Source organism: Bos indicus x Bos taurus, chromosome 10 (assembly GCF_003369695.1).
Source record: "Bos indicus x Bos taurus breed Angus x Brahman F1 hybrid chromosome 10, Bos_hybrid_MaternalHap_v2.0, whole genome shotgun sequence".
Classification (NCBI taxonomy): domain Eukaryota; kingdom Metazoa; phylum Chordata; class Mammalia; order Artiodactyla; family Bovidae; genus Bos; species Bos indicus x Bos taurus.
In genome coordinates, this window is record NC_040085.1 from 84815152 (window position 1) to 84840203 (window position 25052).

Below are 25052 nucleotides of genomic sequence, written 5' to 3' on the forward strand. Positions count from 1 at the left end.
CATCTGAGCCATCAGAGAAGCAGAAGCAGAGACCCCCTCACACGGTGCTTTGCATCGTCTCCATCTCTGGCTGTCTGTTCTTTGTGGATTGCTCTCTCTGTTACGATTGTGTTCAGCCTTAGTTAGGGCTTCCCTGGTGGCTCAGTGGTAAAGAACCCTCCTGCCAACAATGCAGGAGACATGGGTTTGATCGCTGGGCGGGAAGATCCCCTGGAGAAGGAAATGGCAACCCACTCCAGTTTTCTTGCCTGGGGAATCCCATGGACAGAGAGCCTAGCAGACTACAGTCCATAGGGTCGCAAAAGACTTGGACACAACTTAGCAACTAAACAGCTACAATGAAAACGAACATTTAACCTGAAGTGACTGAAGAGGAGATAAATTTTCTCACTTAACCACAATTCTGGAGGCTAAAAGGTGGAAAACTGCTTGTTTGGACTCATATCACACATCTGACAACATATGAGTCAGTTCCTCCGTTCCTTCTCCTGTCTCTTACGCTTGCCACCTCATAGCCGCAGGGTGGCTGCTGCAGCTCCAAATATCCCATCCAAACTCAAGGAAGAGGGGAAAGCAGTTGGCCTAGCCAAGTCACTCTCTTTTTTTTTTTAATTAAATTAATTAATTAATTTTAATTGGAGGCTAATTACTTTACAATATTGTAGTGGTTTTTGCCATACATTGATATGAATCAGCCATGGGTGTACATGTGAAAGTCATTCTCTCTTATTAGGAATAGAATAAGCATTTCCTGAACCCCTCAAAGACTTGCTTTATCATCACTTTGTCCTGATCAATGCCACATGGCCGCCACTAGTTGCAAAGGAGGCTTGCTTAGGCTGGTGACATTGCTAGCCCTGGAAGGGAGGAGAAGTGGGACAGATATTGATTATGTCTCCAATACTTGTCTTTGACAATTCACTGTAAAATACTTTGTCGGCAGGGATTATGTTCCCTCAGCCCTCTCCCACCAAGAGCCCCCGGGGGCCTCCTCCTCACTAGGCACTTTTCTGGATATATAGGGGTCTGGAAAGGAAAGTGCTTGAGAAACCAACCCTGGTCTAGTGTGCTGAGTTCCTTTTGTGTTTTGTTCCTCTGAGCAGCCTTAGGAAAGTAGGAGCTTCTGGAAAAATGTTAAAGAAGCTGTTTTTCAGTAACTCTCAAAAAAAAGAGAAGAAAGTGAAAAGACACCATGCTGGGAGGAAATCTATGCTGCTGCAAAAATAGAATAGGGCTCAAGTGCCCCCTTCAGTAATGAGGGGGCATGAGAAGAAGCTTCTTAAATTATAAATGTGGTTTCTCTTGTTTATTGCCCAGTAATCCTGTTCTATTGATTTCTGTTTATTTCCAATCACCTAGAATCAAAAGCTGTGTTGCTTAGAGATCTTGATCCCTAAAAGATTGTCATTAAAGCTACTCTGCTGTATTTTGCTGTTTATTTTCTGCTCGAAGTGATTAAATCAATACAAATACAGACAAAACACTTTTTCCTTTGCTCCCTAGAAGACTAAGGGGGGAAAACCTACAGAAAAGCTAAATAAAGACGCTTGGATAAAAAAGACATCCTGTCAAATGACATATTGATTTCTTTCAAAGAGGCCAAGTGTAAATTAAAAATATTCTTCTGACAGTTTTTAAAGATGCCACTGACTCAGCAGAGTCAGGACTTACTGATTTTCTCTTCCGAGAGGGCCAGGTTGGAAGGGCAGCCCACTCTTCCTAGGACCAGCCATCTCTCCAGGATCTCACAGGGAAGTCCGCCTCAGTCAGTGCTAGCAGAGTTCACGGTTCTGTCTAATCTGTTCTCGGTTCTGGTTTTGCCACCCACCACTGCCTCTGTCTATGTTTAAAGAGGTAAAAATTTCCAAAAAATTGTGCTAACATGGTTCTTTTTTCAAGTGGTTGCATTGAAACTCTTCTCAGAATTGGGAAGAAATGGGAATAACCAAGGCATGGGACTTACAATGGGATATTATTTGGAATGTTATTAAACAGTGGTCTAGAAAGATCTGGAGGAGAGGAGAGGCAGGAAGCAGGGACCATAGAGGAGCCATCCCAGTATAGGAACTGTGCCCATATAGGAGCCATCCTAGGGCAAGAGTCCTTTCTCCCAAAGTACCGTGGAGAGAATCAGGCTGGTTATACCCACCCCACAGTCATGAGGCCAGGAGTAAAGGCACAAATGATCCCATACCTAAACTACTTGTTATAATTTGAATTTCTGCAAACCACCTCAGACCTCTTTGGCCTGTTTGAAAACATTTTGCAGAATTGTCCTCAGGGGCAGCTGTGAAATCCACAGGAACCAGTGTAAAGTAAGAAAGAAGGAAGAAATATTAAGGGATGAATTCAATAAAAATGTGGGATTCATTTTACTCCCACCTAGGAGGGGTCCCCAGACTCTTGTGCTTGTGTGGCATAGGAGGCTGTCTGTGTAGATGGGGTGGCTGGAACAGAGGTGGACGCACATATGGTCTGCATCCCATCTGCTTGTGCACATGCTCCCTTCTCCTGTTGAACTTATGAAACACAAATTCAGGAATAAAGTGGTTCAGGATTTCAAGATGGTGAGAGCAGATCATTAGACCAAGCACAAGGTCCTTGCGAGCACAGACCCCTATGTGACTACATAGGTCTCAGGCCTGGGATGACACCTGCTATATTTCTGATACCTACTTTAATAATAAATGGGTGCTGTTGCTTATAAACTGAAACTGGAAAACGTTGTTAGCCTTGCCATCCATCAGAAACGATGAGAAATGAGTAGTCTTGTCCCTTCCCACATAGAAAGTCTCTTGTGTTTGGTTTTGTAAGTTGTTTTGAGTCTGTATAGAGCATGGGGTCATCCATTTAAGGCTAGTTGCAGCCTAAGAACAAGAAAGTGACTTCTGGAGGGTAACTGAGTCCATCTGGGTTCCCAGTTTTCTCGTGGAACAGTACCTGAAGACTTTCTCTAAGTTGAGACTTATAATACAAATCAAAGAGCTGCATTTGAATCTGTCCCCCCATCTTTCTCTGTGGGAGGTTGGTACTGTCTTCCAGAGATGAGTAACCAGGGGTCGGTTTTCATTACCCAGCTGAACTCCTTTGCATTTTCTCTCTCTTGGGGGTTGATGTCAGGTTCTTGAGTTGGCTGTCATTGTCCTCTCCAGTTCGGACTCAGGCTTACTCACCGCAGATCACCCTTAAGTCAAGTGTCAGAGGCACAAACCTTGCTTCAACCACTGCTGTGGTTCTGACACCCATAGCTGACTTTTCTCACGATACATGACGTGACTGAGCAGGAGGTTCTCTTTTCAGAGTAATGAGGAATAGACAACCTTGTCTTTCTCTCACTTGTATCTTACATTCAATCCATTGCATTTGACTGTTTGGGTTAAGTTTTCTGTGCCACATGCTAAGTTCTGGATAGTACTAATACCTCTTCCTTCTTGTTCGTTCTACATGGTCTTGAGCTTGCATTTCTTAGTTTCTTGTTTACTAGGCATGGGCTTCAAACATGCTTAGTTTTGCAAGATAATGATCTTCAACTCTCCTCTACCCCCCAGACCTGTTGGACATTCACGTGTGTTGTACACTCTTTGGTGTAAATGGCCTACCACTGACAAGATAAAGACAAGGTTATGTTTGGTCCCCAGCATTTGGCTGTTGCCTCATTCCTTTCTCTTCTGCTCAGCTGGCACGCCTAGTTCATCGTAAGACCGAAAACGGAGAGCCACTGCTACTTGCTCTGGACTGAATGGCTATGTTACGTCTTTTTTCAGACTTGCTGACCGAAATCTAGGAATGACTTTGTTCTGTGACTCCTTGCTATCCTTTAATGTTAGGGCTTATTAAGTCTTCTAAGCTGTGCTCTCAACCTGCAAGGAAGGGCCATGTCTCCCGTGTTCAGTGATAAGGTTAAGCAACGAAAAAGAGGGCCAAGAGGAAGATGAGTTCACAAAGAAATATGACTTTACTTTTCCTTGTTTTTTCCCCCAAACTCATTCCTTCTTCCTGAACTGTGGAGCAAGAAAGAATAAACATGGGTAAATGACTCATACCATCAAAACACAGTGATGCTTTGCAGAATCCAGACTATTCATAATTTCAACATCCATTGATTGATGCCTATGTCACTGTGGGTCATATTAATATTTGGCCTTGGTCCCTCACCCTCTAAAAACAAATGCTTGATTTTGGTATTATCATTAGGATAAAGACCTCAGCTTAGAAATTAATCTCCAACTCAAAAAAAAAAAAAAAAAAGAGAGAGAGAGAAAGACGAGGGAACAAGAAGGTGAGCAAGCAGGAAACATAGGTTAGGTCATTGGAAAGTGAAAGTCTCTCAGTCGTGTCTGACTCTTTGCAGCCTCATGGACTGGAGCCCCTCAGGCTCTTCTGTCCATGGAATTCTCCAGGCAAGAATACTGGTGTGGGTAGCCATTCTCTTCTCCAGGGGATCTCCCCAACCCAAGGATCAAACCCAGGTCTCCTGCATTGCAGGCGGATTCTTTACCATCTGAGCCACCAGGGAAACCCTAGGTCTTTGGAGCTTGAGCTCCAGCTGTTGGCATTCCTTTGTCATGGTTAGACCCTCCATACTCCAAACAAGGTTTGTGGTGAAAGCCGGAAGAGTTTACAGAGGAACGCAGCCAAGCCTTTCTGATTAGCAGTCCTGGAGAGGGCTGCACCAATAAGAAAAGCATCCATTAAAGCCAGACCTTTGTGTGCACATAATCAATAGGCTCTTGATCTAGATTCCTGAAGATGTGTCTGGTTGGGTAGCTGTGGGTTTTTTTGGAGTTTTTTTTTTTTTTTTTTTTCCCCTGCCTTCTAAATAATATGTAATTTCTCCGGGCCAAGAAATAAATTGAAAGGATTTAGAGGGATTTGCTTATCAGTGGAACACCACGTAGCATTACATTCCTCCTGCTTTGGGGAAGGTACATTGAAGTTTGGTTAATCTTCTGTGGTTCAATACTCCTCTTGCCTCTGTCAGGCTGCCTTGAACAACAGATAGATTAATCCCCCTTTACCCACTCTCCTCTCCCTCCTCCCTCTCCTCTCCCTTGATCCACCCTTTTTTTTGAGCAGATGGAAGAAAAATCTTCCATCTGAAAGAAAAAAAAAAAGATATTGCATCATATTTATTTATATAATCCTACAGGACTTCAAGGATAGAAATAAAGGACGCCAATCTTTGGCACAAAGTTTGGCTGAGCTTAGCTTGGTTTTTTTATACTGTTAATTAAATCTTGAGTCTACAAAGGGATTTCCTTAAAGGTTAATTCATTAGAACAATTTATTATAAATCATGTCATTCTTTATTCTGCTCCAGTATATGTGTGGAGCAGGGGGGCAGGGGTGGAAGGAGCAATGTGGAGGCTATTGCCAGTGGGCAGAGTTTAGAGGGAAGCTAGTGATACCTTGGCTTGGATTCTGTACAGTCTACCATCTTTAATGATAATGAATAATAAATGTTTTGTAGTAAATGCTATTGATGAGCCTCATATTCATTTCAAGCTTTGTATTACAGTTGATGGTTTAGCGTCACTCAGTGCGTTCTCGTTGGGCCTGGCTCCAGTCCTGGCAGTCTGTAAACTCCACGAGGACAGAGACTGGCTCAGCCTAGCCCCTCAGCACAGTGACTGACGCATGATAGGCTGTTGTCGACATTTGTTGAGGGAAGACTGATTGAATGAGTAATTACATACATCTATAAAATCATATATCCAGAAAAATGAGGGTTATCTTGGTTTGTTGCTTGCTTTTATTTTTTATATTCAGTTTTCTGACAGAGCTTAGTTTTAATTAACTAATTTGGTCATGCTGAATGCAATGTCTGTAGCCCAGGTCAATTCTCTTAAAACCTTCTCATTCTAAGGAAATATGAGCCAAGTAAAATATGTGTGTAGTCGTATCTTACTTGGCAAGGGGCTATCTCCAGATAGAAGAAAGTAATGTCTTGAAAAACCACAATGACATGAACTCCAGAAAACTTTTTAAAAATTCAGTGTTGCTCCCTGTTATATGTAAAATGGATAACCAACAAGGACCTATTGTATAGCACAGAGAACTCTGCTCAAGGTTATGTGCCAGCCTGGATGGTAGGGAGGTTTGGGGGAGAGTGGATACCTGTGTGTGTATCCCTGAGTCCCTTTGCTGTTCGCCTGAAACTGTCACAACACTGTTAAGCAGCTATATCCCAAGACAAAATAAAAAAATTAAAGTTTGAAAAAAATAAAACTCAGTGTGGTTCCAATAAAGATACCTACACAGAGGTGGGGCTCAAGGGTTATTCAGAAAGTGTCCTCTCCAGGCTGAACTTTGACCTTTTGTTTTTGTTTTTCTGAACCTGCCTCATGACATGCTCCTGTCTTTTACACTTGAGTATGACAAGTTCAAATGATTTATTTCATTTTCTCATCATGGTATTGGTTGCTTCTTTTGAAGATGACTATAAAGAGGATGTTAAGAATAAAGTGAGGATATAAGGACTTCTCTGGTGGTCCAGTGGTTGGGACTTTACCTTCCAATGCAGAGGGTGTGTGTTTGATCCCTGTTCAGGGAAATAAGATCCCACATGCCTCCTGGCCAAAAAACCAAAACATTAAACAGAAGCAATATTGTAACCTATTCAACAAAGACTTCACAAATGGGCCACATCAAAAAACTCTTTAAAAAATAAAGTGAGGTAGAGATAATCATGCCCATACAATCTTACCATGCTTTAAGGACTGTTTTAGGACTGGGTTTGAACTGAAGGAAGTGGTGGGGTTGATGGTGAAGAAGAGAGGGATGAGATAATCACTTCTAACAAATTTGCCCAACTTGCAGGGTTTCACCTTTGGTGCAGTCTAAAACTCATCCAGTAGTTTGTGTGTGTAATGGGGAGGGGGATCTACTAGCAGTGCTCAAAGGTTGAACTATGCAGTGGCAATGGTTTGATGAAAAATAGCTTAGTAAATACATTTAAATTGAGGTGGTCAAACTTTTCAAATATCATTAAAGATTACTGATTGATCTAGAGTTCTTATTTAATTAAAAGTATCCCAGACATTCTTTTTTTTTTTTTTTTTAAATAGAGTGAGACCTTCTGTCATATGAGATACTGAACTCCAGCTCCATCTCAGAGTGGAAGTATGGAGACAAGAAAACTAAAACACCAAGCATTGGAAGGAATTTAATTCTTTTTAGCATGAAGCAGCTGCAGAGATGTATGGCTGTTTTCTGTGGGACTTCAGAATATTTATGGGCCTTTCTCTTTTCCTTTTTCACTGGAAGAAAAGCGATCATCATTCTTGAGTGCGTTATTTATAATTTCATAAAGCTGTTCTGTAGCAGGACTTATTTTATCTTGCATTTAATCTCGGTCAAATAACCGTGCTTCCAAGGAGCTGGGTTGAAGAAAATGATTATCTCCACCCCCCCCCCCCAAAATGATTAGCTTATTCTTAGTAAAAGATAAAGGGCTAAAGGCTGGAATTTTGAAATCACACATAGGTACCTGGGCAGTAAGGAGGGAGAGGAGTGAAACTCTCTTAAACTGTTCAGACCATGGCAGCAGATATTTTTCTCAGTGCCAAATAATGAATAACAATGAAGAATGGTGTGGAACCATCCCTATACTGAGATGAGGTAGGGCCTTTCAGAGTTAATAATTAGAAACAGGTGATTATAGAAACAATAACTCATTGGTGGAAAATGAGAAGCCAGGCTTGTGAAACTGAGGGAATTGAAAGTAAATATACCTATAAATATACTTGGGTGGACAGAGTTTTGAGCTTTTTTCTGTCCCAGTTTATTCTAAGGTAATTTCAATAAACATTGGTAGGGGGTAAAAAAAAGAATATAAATGCAATAAAAAATCTTTCAGGAAAGGAATAAAGAGGGCTCCTGCCAGAGAGATATTTTATTGAAAGTTATTATAATACCTATCTTTAGTTTTATGAGTCCTAATACAAAACCAAGTACTTTCAACATGTGGATTAAAAATATGAAATACATATTTTAAAACTGGGTAGTGTGAATTATTATTTTTAATATAGGACTTAGCTAATATATTGAGACAGAAGTATATTTTCCTCCCCTTGAGAAGGTGAGTAAAGGTCTTTCATCTGCATAGTGGCTGGGGTGGGGATGGTGCAGTCAGACTCAGGCCTGTGTTCTGAAACCACGTGTATCCGCTCCCTAAGGAAATGTGACGGATGACACCGGTGAGGTGTGGGGAAGGGAAGAAGGAGAGGCGTCCGGGAGGGCAGGATATTAAATTCACGCTTATTATCCAAGTTTGCAAGAACAGCGCGATAACTCAGGGAGCTGTCATCCTGTCATCCTGGGACGCCTCTTCACTCTAGTCGCCCTGTACTACTCGTGGGTATACAAATAAACTGTGCTTTTTCATGTCTCTGAGCCTTTGCAAAGACTGTCGATTTCACCTAGGATGCCCTTCTCCTCTTCAAAGCTCTCAGCTTTCCCCTGCTTCGCTGCTGCCTGTCCCCGAGGGCTCACTTCCACATCCTCCTTGGCCTAGGAGCTCTCTCTCTTCCCCTGTGATTTGCTCCCTTAGTACCTGCTGCTGCCTCTTGTCAAAGCGCCCAGTTTGCTCTGTCGGGTTTGCCCGTTTAGCAGACAGGCTCTTCAGAGACTGAGAATTCCCAGGGCAAAAAAACTGCTTTGTCTATCGCTTTATCCCTACTGCTACAAGGCTTGACACATAGGTGGTCAATAGATATTTATTAAATGGCATGAATATTAATAAATGATACAGTAATAAAATGATACTGCTAATATATACTGCATTAATGTATTATATATAATATAGCAATAAAATATATTAATCAGGTATTAATGAAGGAATGAGTGAATGAATGGAAAAGCACCTTGATGATATAGTTACCTGAAGGTGGATCTAATCACTCAGCCACTGAAAAACTGATGATATAGTTATCACTGAAGGTGGATCTAATCACTCAGCCACTGAAAAACTGACTGGGGACTGCTTATGGATCTTCTAGTCTTCCTTGAAGTAAGTCAGATAAGGAAACATTATCTGACTTACAGATAATGTTGATATTTGACATATAGGAACCCCAGTATGTAAACACTTTAAGCTTCAGTTCAGTTCAGTTCAGTTGCTCAGTTGTGTTCGACTCTTTGCAACCCCATGAATCGCAGCAAGTCAGGCCTCCCTGTCCATCACCAACTCCCGGAGTTTACTCAGACTCACGTCCATCGAGTCAGTGATGCCATCCAGCTATTTCATCCTCTGTCGTTCCCTTCTCCTCCTGCCCCCAATCCCTCCCAGCATCAGAGTCTTTTCCAGTGAGTCAACTCTTCGCATGAGGTGGCTAAAGTACTGGAGTTTCAGCTTTAGCATCATTCCTTCCAAAGTAATCCCAGGGCTGATCTCCTTCAGAATGGACTGGATGGATCTCCTTGCAGTCCAAAGGACTCTCAAGAGTCTTCTCCAACACCACAGTTCAAACGCATCAATTCTTTGGGGCTCAGCCTTCTTCACAGTCCAACTCTCACATCCATACATGACCACTGGAAAAACCATAGCCTTGACTAGACGGACCTTTGTTGGCAAAGTAATGTCTCTGCTTTTCAATATGCTATCTAGGTTGGCCATAACTTTTCTTCCAAGGAGTAAGCGTCTTTTAATTTCATGGCTGCAGTCACCATCTGCAGTGATTAGCCATTGGGAATTATGAGAGTTTTAGACAATCATTGTGAGGAGAAAAAATGTTAAGATGACACGCAAGGCACCCTGATGAACATTTCTCACACAAGGACACAAATATAGAAAGTTCCTAAGGCAACACTGCTATTTGAGAAGTGTGGCTGGTGGGCAGTTAGAAATAGCAGATGTCTTTAAAATATCTCTACCCTTGGTTATTATGAGTACTGAAGATTAATATGTGTTAACTGCTTAGCACAAAGCCTGAATATAGCAAGTGTTTAAGTAGTAAATTAATAGGCCTGATTTCAGAGAGTTCAAATATCTTTTTCCTCTCAAGAGTACTAACTGCTCTTCTTTCTAAAGAATTATGAATATTAATGAAAAATGACTATGATTGTAAGAAAACAGACACACTCACCAACACACACACTCTCTCTCTCTCTCTCACACACACACAAACATACACACACATACACACAGCCTAGGGCTACTACATTGTATTTAAGGAAAAAAGTCCATAGTTCCATTCTAAATGCCTGTGATAGGTGTATCCAGAGTCTGTGTAATATTGCAATAGTCAAACGTACTCCACCACCCATGGGAACCAATAGTTAAAGAAATGTGCCTTTTCTTCCAAGGGTAAGAGTCAGACCCTGCATTCGCTTATAACTGAGGAAAGGCACAGAGAAGAAATATTAAAAGCTCCTAAAAGCCTTGGGTTTTCTGAGAGTAATTTTGAATCAAATAGACATTACTTTAGGATGTGATCCTGAGTGTATATCCAAAAGCCTTGGTTTGTCATTTTTGCTGTTTTTTTCAGGTAGCAGACACAGAAGTATTTTTTTTTTTTAATCCCTAGATATAGTGATCTTAATCCTGCCTTTTGCAAATCAAAGCTTGCTGCCCCTGGCAGAGGGGCATGGTGTTCTGTGGCAGGCATGGCTGTATCCAATGCCAGGTTCTCCAGATAAACATTGTTTTCTACAATGGGCAAGGAGGGGGTTGCGATATTTGTAATTGCTTTGGGGATTTCAGTGGCTGTGGCCATAAATGGTGATGGTGAAGTTTGAGAGACAGAAAGGAAAGGGTTGAATTCATATAAGACCCTTGCAGAATGTCTGGACCTACAGCCCTTGGAAACTGATTTCATCTTCCAGTAAACTTTTAAGCTCTCTTGGCATGCTCTTCAGTATATTTTTCTTGACCACTCTTCATGGCTGATCCAACCAGAAATGGTGTTTTTATCACTAGTGGAGGTCAGGAATTATCAACAAGGAAGAGCAGTTCTAATGGGGGATAAATCAGTAAAGATAGAATGCAAAGGCAGATAGCGAATCTATGTAAATTAGGAGTAGGGACCAGTTTCCATGTCCCTGTTGATTGACTGGTTGATTGAGTTAGCTAGTTTTAATGTTTATTGAGCATGTACCATATGCCAGAAACAGAGTCTCACTTTTAACATTACTTTTACATCACATGCCCAGGTGATGACAAAAGGCTCTATTCATCCCAGTTTAGAGATGAAAGTAACTGAGGTCTGAAGAGGGGAAGTAACTGGCTCTCCCAGCTCACAGACTGTATGTTTAGGAACTGGGATTTGCCAACTATACTGTCTAGAGGCAGGCCCACTCTTCACGGCCTGTCGTCTCCAGTTCTTAGACACCATGCATAGGAGCTTCTGGCAAAATGTGCTTCTGTTGCCTGGGAGGAACATTGTTCTCATCCATACACATATTAAAAAAAAGAAAAAAATCTCTGGGAAGAGGGGCATGGCCAGTTCACTTCACTGAAAGAAGAGGAGTGAGGATATGGGTGAGTATAGATGTGGGGCCTGCCCTGGGGGTTAGGGGCCCATTGTGCGCACAGAAATGGAGGTAGTGATGGAGAAGGGGAATAGGGGCTGGGGACAGTGTCACTTAAACCACAGCGGGGAGAATTTTTGTAGTGTTGGAGGAGGCTGTGGGCCTGTTTAAGTGCTGTGGGCCCTTGGCAGGTCACAAGCCATTTCCATATTTAAGAGGAAGCCAAGAGCAAAGTGAGGAAATTGTCTTCAACTGCAGAGCCTAGTACTTATCTTAAAAACCAAACAAAAACAAAAAAACAACTTTGCATTGTTTTTTTGGCTGATAAAAATTCAGTTAGTTTTTACAATGTTAAAGATTCCCCTAATATGTTAACACCTTTTTGGTTTCTCTTGAAGTTTTGCATTCTTTTCATACATTTGCTCAGTGGCCTTTTTAAACTTTATTACCTGACCTTCAATTCTTAAGGTGAACTTGCTAGATTTTCATTAACTCAGCAGTTTTCATTCATTTCCAGTGACCAAAGCTAGTTAAGCCCTATATGGGCCATTCTGTAAGGTTCTTATAATCAAGTCACCAACAATTAATTTCCAATTGATTACATGTTAGAAATGTGTTATCAACCTTAAGGAGATTTTTAGGCCATTCCCCCTCAAGTGCTGTTTTCCATAAAATCTTAATATCAGGTATACTGCTGCTGCTGCTAAGTTGCTTCAGTCGTGTCCGACTCTGTGCGACCCCATAGATGGCAGCCCACCAGGCTCCCCCGTGCTTGGGGTTCTCCAGGCAAGAACACTGGAGTGGGTTGCCATTTCCTTCTCCAATGCATGAAAGTGAAAGTGAAGTTGCTCAGTCGTGTCCGACTCTTAGCGACCCCATGGACTGCAGCCTACCAGGCTCCTCCATCCATGGGATTTTCCAGGCAAGAGTACTGGAGTGGGGTGCCATTGCCTTTTCCAAAGCATGAAAGTGAAAAGTGAAAGTGAAGTCAGTCATGTCTGACTCTTCACGACCCCATGGACTGCAGCCTAGCAGGCTCCTCCATCCATGGGATTTTCCAGGCAACAGTACTGGAGTGGGGTGCCATTGCCTTCTCCTATCAGGTATACAGTATATTTGTTTAAGAACTGTGGCCCTTGGCAGGTCACAAGCCATTTCCATATTTAAGATCTTCCCCCTTTTGCCCACAACAATTATTGCTGAGTGGTGTCATCCCCATGGAAAATGCATGCCTTAGAACTATCAATGATTATGTTATCATTGTTGTTTAGTTGCTCAGCCATGTTTGACTCTGTGGCCCCGTGGACAGCAGCACGTCAGGCTTCCCTGTCCTTCACTGTCTCCCAGAGTTTGCTCAGATGCATGTCCATTGAGTCTGTGCTTGCTATCTAACCATCTCATCTTCTGTCATCCCCTTCTCCTTTTGCCTTTAATCTTTCCCAGCATCAGGGTCTTTTTCCAATACGTTGGCTCTTCACATCAGATGGCCAAAGTACTGGAACTTCAGCTTTAGCATCAGTCCTTCCAATGAATATTCAGAGTTGATTTCCTTTAGCACTGACTGGTTTGATCTCCTTGCAGTCCCAGGGGCTCTCAAGAGTCTTCTCCAACATCACAGTTCAAAAGCAGCAGTTCTCTGGAGCTCAACCTTCTTTATGGTCCAGTTCACATCCATACGTGACTACTGGAAAAACCATAGCTGTGACTGTACTTTGCCAGCAAAGTGATATTTCTGCTTTTTAATACACTGTCTGGGTTTGTCATAGCTTTGCTTCCAAGGAGCAACTGTCTTTCAAGTTCACGACTGCAGTTACTGTCCACAGTGAATTTGGAGCCCAAGAAAATAAAATCTGTCACTGTTTCTACTTTTTCCCCTTCTATTTGCCGTGAAGTGATGGGACTGGATGCCATGTTCTTCTTTTTTTGAATGTTGAATTTTGAACCAACTATTTCACTTTCATTCTTATCAAGAGTCTCTTTAGTTCCTCTTTGCTTTCTGCCATTAGAATGGTATCATCTGCATGTCTGAGGTTGTTGATATTCCTCCTGGCAATCTGGTTCAAAACTGGTAAATGGGCCTGTCAAGATGGTATATTGTCACCCTGCTTCTTTGACTTATATGCAGGGTACATCATGCGAAATGCCAGGCTGGATGAATCACAAGCTGGAATCAGGATTGCTGGGAGAAATGTGGCCTTTCCCCTATATTTAACCTTTGCATCTGCACAGCTAATATTTATTCTCTTACCACCTCCCTTCCCTAAATGATGGGAAATGGACCTGTACTGGCCCTATCACAGCCAGAAACTCCAGAAGAGTGAGCTTATGATCTCTGACACAAATAGTGATGCTCCAGGATACAAATGCCAGCGTCAGTTGCTGGAAGTGAAATGTACATGTCACTAGTGTCTTGAAAATTGAAAATAAAAATAGAATGTTTGAAAAATAGTTTTCTATTAACTTTAAGGAGGAGAGCAGGGGTTGAAGTATCTCCTTGACAAGTGTAGAATAAAGATCAAGAACGTGGTTTAAGGCACCTCTCTGCCGCTGTCAATTAAGCGAAATCAATTACCTAATGTGGTTTTTCTACTGTGCTTTGCTGTGTTCAGCGATTCTACGCCTCTTATGTCTATTTCAAGAAGGACATTGTCTGGAAACACTAAGCTTATGGGTTGTCATGTGTATTCATTTTCTAGGGCTGCCATAACAAAGGACCACAGACAGAGCGGCTTAAACAAGGGGGATTTATTTTCTCACAGCTCTAGAAGCTGGCATTCTGAAGTCAAGCTGTCAGGGGTCCAGTTTCTCCTGAGGCCTCTCCCCTGGCTTATAGATGGCTGTCTTTCCCCTGTGCCTTCCCATGGTCTCCTCTGTGTGTGTGTGTGTGTGTGTGTGTGTGAGACAATCACTTCTTTTTGCAAGGAGAGCAGTCATGTTGGATTTACTTACCCAAATGACCTCCTTTTAACTTCATGACCTCTTTAAAGACCCCATCTCCAAATACCAGTCACATTCTGAGGTACAAGGGGGTTAGAACTTCAATATACGAATTTGGGAGAGGGCACAGTTCGGTCCATAGCATCCTGTAAGAAGGGGACGCAAGAAGCCTACAGGAGCTACAAATGCCACTTTTAAATAAGATGCACGTGTTCAGACCTTCACTATGTGTTTTACCAGCTGTGAGTCTTTTAGCAACTCACTTAACCTCTCTGAACTTCAGTTCTCTTTAAAAGTATAATAATCATCCCTGTCCCGAAGGATCAGTGTGAGAATTGTGTCTCATTAATTAGTAATAACTATAACTAGTAAGCCTGTATATGTGTCTAGCAGAGCATCTGAGTGGTAATTGCTTTTCCTCTTGAATATGGATTGAGACTTCAGTGCCTTGGGAATAATAAGACTAGCAAGTCAGTTAATACTATGAACATCAGGAAGTAGAAAGCAATGAGCATTCATTGAACAACTGCTGTGTTTTGAATACTCATGCACAAAGTAGGGCAAAAGTTTGGTTTTTAGACGAGAGCTGTAGATTAATGATTGATGGGTTGATTTAAAGAGTATTTATCGTGCATGTAGGATATACCAGGTACAGAAAGCAGTCTTCTTATTTACTGTCTAGCAAGGGCCCTTCTCACTGACCATGCCCACAGTCCTTTATATTTCTTGCAGCAGCAGATTCCCTGTCTTTGGGTAATTTCTTCAGGATTCAATAGAAGAAAAAAAAAAATGTCTCAAATTGAATTACCACTGTTACAATCAGAAATTTTGTGCTCTCTTCAGATACAGCCTTACCTGTGTCCAGAGGCTGTCTTGTAGTGTCTGTCTGCTGGTCCACATTACTAATTCAGCTAATTGCAGCAATTACATGAAGAAATCGCTGATGGCGAGAGAAGTCATTATGCTATCCCCGAACAGACTGCCTTCCGCGGCGTTCATTAATTACGCCAGCCTATGGATTGGCGACCACCAAATCATACACTTGAGACTGCACACCATATGCACTGAAACTCTCTCCACGCTGCCGAGCGTTTCTGTGCTGGCTTGCTCTCTTGCCACCACCTGCAATAGCCCTTCTCCTGCCCTTCTGATTCTCAAAATTGAAATTAAAGTCAGGATAGAGTCAGGCTGCAAATGTGATCTACAGGGATGGGATAGGCTTGAGCCTCCTGGAACCACCTTGGGTTACTCAGCTTCCCATGAGACCCACCCAGAGTGTCTGGACCCAGAGCCATCCACAGCTACACAGGAGTTAAAATTCTCTACCCTACAGCATGCCCTCTTTAGAGAAGAGAGACAGTACTGGTGATGGAGGCAGGACACAATGAGGAGTCTTTGGTGCTTTTGTCCATTGGTTTCCTTCTCTCTCTCTCTCTGCCCCCATCTCATTATTTTTTCTTTGACACGCACAGCCAACATCAGATGACCTTGTTTCATCTGCTGAATGTTCAAGCGATGACGAAGACTTCGTTGAATGCGAGCCGAGTACAGGTAGGTTAGGTCAGTCTTGTTTTGCTTGCTTTATTTTTTCATTTGCAAAAAACAATACATACATATATGTGAATATACATGTGTTTTATATATATTATAGTGTGTTAGTGTGTGTATTTCCTATATCTATATATGTATGCAAATACATATATAAATATCACTGTGCGGTCGAAAGCATCAAATCCCATGGAAGGAGCCATAAGACCCCGGGGAAATTTAAAGTCAGTTCCTTGACTAGCTAAAGAAAACTCAATAGGACTTAACAGTGAGCAGTTAGACACCCAGATTAACCGCCAGAAGAAACAGAAAATATGTAGCAGCCAGTGGAATCTATGAAATTGACAGGGGGTGAGGGCATGAAGACTTCTATATTGGATTGACATCAAAAACAACAAAAAAGCAAAAACATAAAGCCAAAGTGGAGCCACAAAAGTCATTTAATCCTCATGAACTATTCTAACTCTTAAGTGGCAAACAAAACCAAACCAAAACCAAACAACCAAAAAACATTTTTTTTTCCATGGGATTTCAACAGCAGTTAACATGGTATTATATTTATACTAATTTTGTTCATTGTGTGTTTAGAGAATTTGTGCAGCAGTATAGCATAGTAAACACAAAATTAGTACAGAACCATGCCATGTCAACGGCTGTGATGCTTCAAAATGTATCTACTGTGCTGAAGTTGAGAAGACTTTGGCAATTAGCAGCTTCAATGTGTTCCCCATTTGCACCCAGATACATTTCAATGTTTTATGGTCTTTCTTTATATATACGATATAATGTCCAGTAGGTAACTGCAGTCCCTAATTATTTCCTATCAACTTTCCCAAGTCGTCTGTTTTGAGACTTGCTATAAGTTAAAAATTTACATTTATATATATAATAGAGAACAGATATCATCGAATTTCTGTGTATGTTTAATAGCATTTCAAAGCTGGAGTTGGGTTAGGATCTTATTTCTTCAAAGGCTAAGAGAAATAAATAGAATTTTCTAGTTGATTGTTCGGGTTACTTTATTTTCATTTTCCTTTTCTTTAAAAGAAAAGGAGAGCCGTTAAACATTTTTTTTGTTGTTGTTTGTTAATTCTAGAGAAATTTAAGATTCATGAAAAAATATGAGTATAACAAAAGTAAAATCTTTCATTTGTTATCCTAAAATGATTTACAGATTTTGTAGAAGACTGACTGCTTGGTGTCTTGCAAGTGGCTTTGGATACAGGAAGTTCTCTGGGTTTCTGTTCTTAGCATAGGGACAAAGCAGTGATATGTCGGGCCTTGTCTTTCTGGAGTGTGTTCCATTTCTTTGGAAGCTCAGTTGTGTGGGAGGAAAGTAAGTGTGACCTGGTTAGTCAGATTTTTTTTCAGACTTTGAGTCATAATATGGTATTAAGTGAAGTTTTAACTATAAAGGGAGGATTCTTCCAGTCCATACCAGAACAGATTTTCATTCATTCATTTAATAAATATTGCTGAGCCCTCAGGCAGGATACAGTGCATCTCCAGATTTGAATCCTTCCTGTTCTAAGGGTTTTCACAAATGAACTGTTGGAAAATATAATATAGAGCTTTACTATCTAAACTACCTCTCCCGCAGAATTCAGTTCAACAAATATTTTTTGAGGGTCCTTGGTGTATGCCAGGTATGTGTAAGATATTAAGAATTTAGCTATGAATATGGCATGATCTCCAAGACGTATGTTAAATTAATTGATTGGGGCCAATAATTTAAGATACTTAGACTTTAATTTGGATTCCCTATTTACCCTTTATCTGGTTTTCTTGCTTTCATAGCAGTGATATCTATATATATACAACAATGTTTATCAGATCTTTAGATGATAAAATCTAGACTTGATCATTCTGAATCATCACGCCTGTCTTCCCTACTACCTCCACACCCGAACATACACACACACAACAGACATCTCCATAGCAACATCCATCAGAAGACAGAGGGCTTTTCTAGATCTCTGATTCATGAGATCTGCAGCTCCCCAGGTTGTGAGTATAATTTGGTTACCATTTGGTATCGAACATAAACAGGCCAAAACCTGAAAAGCCCCAGACTAAGTCCGTTTTCTTTTTTAGTGGCTATGCAGGTGTTTCATCTGATTCAAAAGCAGAGGACAGAAATTCAATACCAGCATTTCTTGAGTGATATAATTACACGGGGCAGGTAGCGGAATAAAAACAATTTTTAAAACAATCTGTTGTGTTCTGCAAGGGAGGATGGGAGGGAATATATAAATAAAGCAGGCAACAGAGAGCCCATCCCAAAGGAGTTAACATACCAGCTAAGAGACTGGTATTAATATCCTTTGCCCAGGATTATTTAACTGATCACAGTTGAAGAATGAATGTTTCTTCTTTCTAAATTTAACTCCATAAAGTATTCCTGGTAAGGGATTCAGATGCACAGGGGAAAAGTCAGAGGCATATTTAATGCAAGAAGGAGATAGATATTCCTGTTGATGCAGAGGCTTTGCCTTGGGGGCCTGATTAATACTGATGAAGATTACATGCATAGAGCTATCAAGTTCTTTTTAGCATTGTATGAGAAATATCTCTATAGCCTTCAGATTTTCCAGAAATAATGAAGATTAAAAATCAGAAGCATTCAAGCCAGTTGTTTCCATGGCTAGATTTTGCACTGCCTGAAGAGAAGTCTTCTGGTGCCCATGCAACAGTAGATAATGCTGACTTTTACATAACTTTGAAGTAAATTGCTAGCCCTGAGATTCTATGCGAATACTGCGATTAAAATTCTAGTTTTGAACCTTCTAATTCACTACCTCAGTTTCTAAAATTTTATTCTCTTCTAGACCTGATGTTTACTGTAAATACACTAACTTTGGCTAATCTTGTATCATACTTGAAATTGCCTTATCTTCTCTGTGTTAGCAAATTTATAATTTTCTAGGCTCTCTCAGTTATAAGGCATTTCACTTCTGCAAGTTCTTTCCTGATTAATTTAGGTCCATTAGATGCTCTTGCTTTTCATAAATTTGGGCAGTCTAGTATATGTTATATTCAACAACTTTTGTTTTCATGTGGGCATCAAATTTTAAATGAAATGATTTTTCCTATTTAATTTTATTTAAAACAAAATGGACTTTATTGCTGCTGGTTTTGAGCCAGATGTAAGCGAATGACTTCTATACTGACAACCCACTTTGGCATTTAGGGATCACCCTGGTTTGGTGTAGCTTAGTCATATCATGTTTAGGGACCACTTACAGTTTTTTAGCTTGGCCGATGAGTCTAGAAACCTCGTAAATCCATTAGATCTCAAGTTTTCTCTGTATGTGTTTGCTGGAACATACGTAATAAGTTTTTTAAAAAGGCTAAATCACGAGAGAAAGGCACAGAGTGAAATCTCAATTACTATTTGCTGACTGGATTTATATGATTCTCAAAATACCTCATAACCTTAAATTAAAATTGGACATTTTTCATACCTCTCTCTTCATCTCCCTTTAAACAACTAAATGAAACCTGTTGAATTATTTAAAATATATGATTTCATACAAGTAAGTATCACCCTAACAAAATCCACATTTCTTTAGCAAAAACAATTCTCTACTACATCCCTTCTTTTGCTGAGAATTAGACCATTTTATAGTGAGTTGCAGGGAAAATTTCATTTTCTGAACATTTGCTTTGAGAACCCAGAATTGAAATCGTGAACTATAAAATCATAATGAGTCCATCTGTAGCAATAAAAATATTCAGAAGAATATTTGAATAGCTATCTAAGTACCTAAAGTTGAGGATCAGGATTTTATCTTTCCTAATGTGTAAACAGTAATTGTGTCCCCTACAAAAGAAGTATTTAATAGTTCAGATTTGTGTCTTTGCATATAAATGCCTCTCCTCCCAACTATACTTCTATTGATATTAAATTGTGCAGTAAATGCATATTTCATTGTTGATTACCTCTTTGTAATCAACAACAACAGCAACAACAACAAAATAAACAAGCTGGAGAGGATTCAAATAACTATGAATTCAAATAGCTAGGAAATAGGATTCTCTCACAGAGAAGGCAATGGCAGCCCGCTCCAGTACTCTTGCCCGGAAAATCCCATGGACGGAGGAGCCTGGTGGGCTGCAGTCCATGGGGTCGCAAAGAGTCGGACACAACTGAGCCACTTCACTTTCACTTTTCATTTTCATGCATTGGAGAAGAAAAAAATGGCAACCCACTCCAGTGTTCTTTCCTGGAGAATCTCAGGGACAGGGAAGCCTGGTGGGCTGCCGTCTATGGGGTCACACAGAGTCGGACACGACTGAAGCGACTTAGCAGCAGCAGCAGCAGCATGTGATTCTGGAAGTCAAATAAAAATTAAGATCTTTAGTAAGATTGCCTCCATGATCTAAAATATGGGAATGGATTCTAAAATTCAAAGTGATAGAATTCACTTTTCATTCCTTCTCTCTCCCTCTCCCAACTTCTATGCCTAGTGTCTCCATCTTTAGGAAAAAAAATAAAAAACCATCAAAATGAATGCATTGTCAGATTGGCTTTTGCATAATTAAAAACTACCAATTGTCTGAATTTTGTGTTTTATGATCTTAAGATTGGAAAAATCCTGGGAGCAGGGTTTATAGAGCAGAGGAAAAAAAAAATAAAAAGAAATGCCTTTTACACCTGAGCAGTGGGTATGGCAGTAATTAACAACTATATTGATTCATCCAGCCATTATCCAGGGATACATGTTTCTAGTTGTCAATTAGCCAGGTTTCTTGCCTCCACTGATCTTAAATGTCCTTTGATCACATCTCAAGAGACCAGCACTTCCACCAGAGGGCAGACAGTAACAGGAAGTGAAGATGAAACACATTCATCCATCAATAGGACTGTACTAAACAACTTCCATAATGGTGGGATTGAGGGAGATGTTTAAACTAATGACAATAATCTGAGATCACAAAATAGTTACTACTCCCAGAGTGATTCTCAGATGTATTTTTACTCCTCAAATTTACAATCCTCACATTTGCATTCAGTGTTATGGCTGCTTTGTTCCTCTTTGTTAGTCACACTATAATATCCAACTCATTATAGGGAAATTTAAATTTGGTGAAACACCAAGAATTTACCCATATTTATGTTCTCCAGGTGAAACTGGGTTCTTAGTCTTTATCAGTTTGAGGTGCATCAGTAAAGTATTTATAATATGAAAATCTGGCACTGAATTGTTAAAAGCTCACCAAATCGTTAGAGTTTTTATTTGCTGGGACGTTGTGGAAAGTGCAACTGAAGTGTTAAGACAGTAATAGTTTTCTAATAAAGGATAGGAAGAAAGAGAGCATTATTTTTCAGAATTCATAGAGGAAAAATAATAAATGTGCTGATTATCAACCTTAACTAGGATGTTGATAATCTTCAGGGTTTACAGAAATGCATTTTGTCATTAGTGGCTCTAGCAAGCTCCAAGAGTTATCAACTTGTACATTTTTATTACAAAGAAATTGATTTTTATTTAATTTTAGATTTTTCCATATGGAAACTCATGATTGGTAAAGAGAATATGTTGCTATTCAGTGCATGGTAGAATAGTAAATGCCTAAATAAAATGCCATTGAGCTTCCCTGGTGGCTCAGTGGTAAAGAATCTACCTTCCAGTGCGAGAGACATGGATTCGAGCCCTTATCCAGGAAGATCCCACTTGTTGTAGAGTAACTCAGCCTGTGCACCACAGCTATTAAGACTGTGCTCTAGAGCCCGGGAGCTGTAACTCCTCAGCCCACGTGTTGCAGCTACTGAAGCCCGCGTGCCCTGGAGCCCACGCTTCTAAACAAGAGACACCACCACAATGAGAAGCCTGCACGCCACACCTAGAGAGAAACCCCCACTCACCCAAGTAGAGAAAGAGCCCGTGCAGTGATGAAGACTCAGCACAGCCAAAGATAAATAAATATAAATAAAATTATAGTTTTAAAATGCTGTAGGAATGTCTGAGTATCACAGTGCCCAGAATTCACCTTGAATTTTAGGGTCTGCTTAAAAATATTTTGAATAAAGGTAAAATAGAAGTAATCTTAGAAATGCTTTAGCTTTGGGAAGAGGAATATAAATGGATGTAAATTTCATTAAGGAATCATTATTGACTGTGGACATGTGTTAGATCTGAGCTATAATACATGTCCAATGTACATAAAGCAAGCAACTATTCACATATGTAGACCTAGTCTAAGTCCTGCCAGTTTTTAAATAGATTACATTCATGGGTGTATAGCATTCTTAATTTAATGGGATAGTTTCTGTCTTTATTCATTAACTCACTTAGTGATAATTTGTATTACTTTTTTATAACCCATCTCCATCATGCAGCTGCTACTGCTGCTAAGTCGCTTCAGTTGTGTCCGACTCTGTGCGACCCCATAGACGGCAGCCCACCAGGCACCCCCCTCCCTGGGATTCTCCAGGCAAGAACTGGAGTGGGCTGCCATTTCCTTCAGTGAAAGTGAAGTTGCTCAGTCCTGTCCAACTCTTCGAGACCCCATGGACTGCAGCCTACCAAGCTCCTCTGTCCATGGGATTTTCCAGGCAAGAGTACTGGAGTGGGGTGCCATTGCCTTCTCCACAACTGCATCCTAGCCCAATCTAATTTTTAAGCAATATGTGGCCTTTAAATCCCTAATGGTAAAATGCTTTGAAAATTAGAACAAGAATAAAAATATAAGTATAGAAAAATCTACTAATTGGCAATTAGGCACTTGATAGTACAGGAATGGTGTACATAAAATATGTTCATGGATTTATCATTATCATAGATTTTATAACCAAAACAAATAAATCTAATAACGAAAACGATTCAAATGAAAACAAAATTCTGTTTATCTCCATTACCCAAGATTTTTTGGTGATGTTGAAAAGGAAAAGAGATCAATAATATCAACATGTAACTTTCCATTTGATAGTTTAATAAATCACTTATTTATGCGATAATCTTTAGTGACTACTATGTATAGACAGGAGAGTAAATACCAGGAAAACAAAACAGGAGACCCTTTCCAGGAGTTCATAGTCTATTAGGGAAGTCAGATACAAAACTAAGAGGGATAAAAGGAAAGGAGGGGTAAAAAGAAAAGAAACAATGTAGACAATGAATGGAAATGCCTGGAATGTTATCAGTACTGGAAGCAGAGGTCTCTAATTCCGCACTTAGCATACCCACCCAAGGTCAGGCAGGAAAAATCACACAGCATGTCAACTTGCGAAGCACCATTTAACCCCAAAGAGCTTGCTTCTACACCTTAAGTTGGGGGCACAGAATTTCTGACTCATTATGATTGAAAAATTAGTGCTGAACATATACAGTATTACCTAGAGCTTCTTAGGTAATAAGCAAAGGATGGGCAGGTTGAAAGAATTTTAAGCCAGACTCATGAGAACTTCCTGATTTCAAATGCCAATGCAAGTAGTTGATAAGGAGTGAGCTTAATGCAATCATTAAGCAAGTCCCCCCTCCCTGAGAAAACGATTAAATAAAGAGGGATTGGGTTTTAAAAAGAGAGATTTTTAATGGGTTTTCTTTGATTCTTTGTGTTCTCTGTTTTTTCTCCCATAAGCCCCAGTACACATACTGTGTATACATATATATATATTTATGTATGCGTGTATACTAAATATGTAGCCTATCATTCCTTATATATGTAGACACAGTATGTTGTATTAGACTAATGGAAACAGAGATTAACAACAGCCCCTGCCATCACCCATGTGTTTACACAGAAATTCACAGCATCATTCTTACATCCGCCAACATAGACACGCATGATACTGTTTTAACTTGGCAAAAAAGCATGTTAATTTTTTTTAGGTTTTTGTTTTCTTCTTTATCATAATTATAATGATGATTCCATAATTCAATTATCTTTGGGAGGGGTGGAGAGAAAAAATTATACAGATATATCTATCCATATATGCACACCCCTGTGTATATATATAAATAGATATATACTTTGTATATATTTGAAGAACATTTTCTGTTGTTTCACTTCATCTTGTGCCGCATGAATTTTTGGTGGTTCAATTTATTTTGTTTTGATTCATATTTAGTATTTTGGTCATTATGGCTATTTTTAACTCATTGCTATACTTTAATGAGTCATTATTCTTTCAATACTGAGAGCTATATAGATATACAAATCAACACAGGCAACAAAATCTTTTCTTGCCATCCTAATCTCGAATTTTTCCCCCTTCAGTGTCTCCCTCCAGTATTTATGCTCAAAACAAAACAAACCCCAATGAAATCCAAGAAAGTTGTGTATAAAAGAATGAAACATTTTGTTTTCCTCTTCTTTCTACTATATATATATATATATATATATATTTTATTTTAATGTTCTTCCTTCCTCCTTTTTATTTTTCCTTATATCTGCACAGGCCACTTGCCTTTACTCTCCCCTTTATGACCATGCATTTTATTGAAAAAAGGACAAGTGAGTCAGAAAAAGATAATAATAATAAAACATCCCTCTCCACAAATTTCAGATGGCATAAAAAGAATTTTATTGCGGATATAGACTATTGGTTGTATCTTTTATTTCCGGACAAGCCCAGGATCATTGTGTGGCATGCCGTGACAGTTCTGTAGCTAATCAACTAACCATGGCCTCCATCACCAGTGCATGGGCTGTCATGACGCCATCTCCTGTGTTTCATCCAATTGACACATCCAGGCTAACCCAGCAAGTCCAGTGTATGAGTCGTGGGGGTAACTTTCCTTTGTAGTTACAATCTCATGGGTCCTCATTTTTATTATGATTTCCATGGGGTCACGCAGCAGCCCCAAGAGCTGCTCTTGCAGCATCTCTGTCTGGTTCTGTTCTTGTGCTTGCTTTCCTTGGCACAGCGGTCAAGCGTGTGTCTCGTCTGGCACATCTGTCTTGCCATCTTGTCTTGGAGTCCACTGTCCTGATGTCGTTCCGTGATTCTGTTCTCTGTTTGTAATATGTGGTTTGAAATCCTCTCCCTTTATCTCTCACTCCCCTATTGTTTCTACTTGTAACCTTGCCCTTAGGGAACTTCACAAAGAAGCTAAACAAATTTTCAGTCGAATTGTAAGGCTGATAACTGG

At 40.1% G+C, this 25052-nt stretch overlaps 1 protein-coding gene across 28 annotated transcripts in view; it reads left to right on the forward strand.

Moving 5' to 3' along the window:
* The window catches only part of NRXN3 (neurexin 3), a 1811822-nt gene that overhangs the window by 1735381 nt on the left and 51389 nt on the right, over positions 1-25052 (forward strand). For 22 of the 28 annotated variants that reach the window (XM_027552545.1, XM_027552555.1, XM_027552571.1 and 19 more), the window contains one exon: positions 15879-15957. In XM_027552545.1, coding sequence (XP_027408346.1) covers positions 15879-15957 — 79 coding nt within the window. Of the gene's footprint in view, positions 1-15878; positions 15967-25052 lie in introns of all 28 variants that reach the window. The other 6 variants (XM_027552557.1, XM_027552559.1, XM_027552562.1 and 3 more) reach the window with 1 other exon arrangement.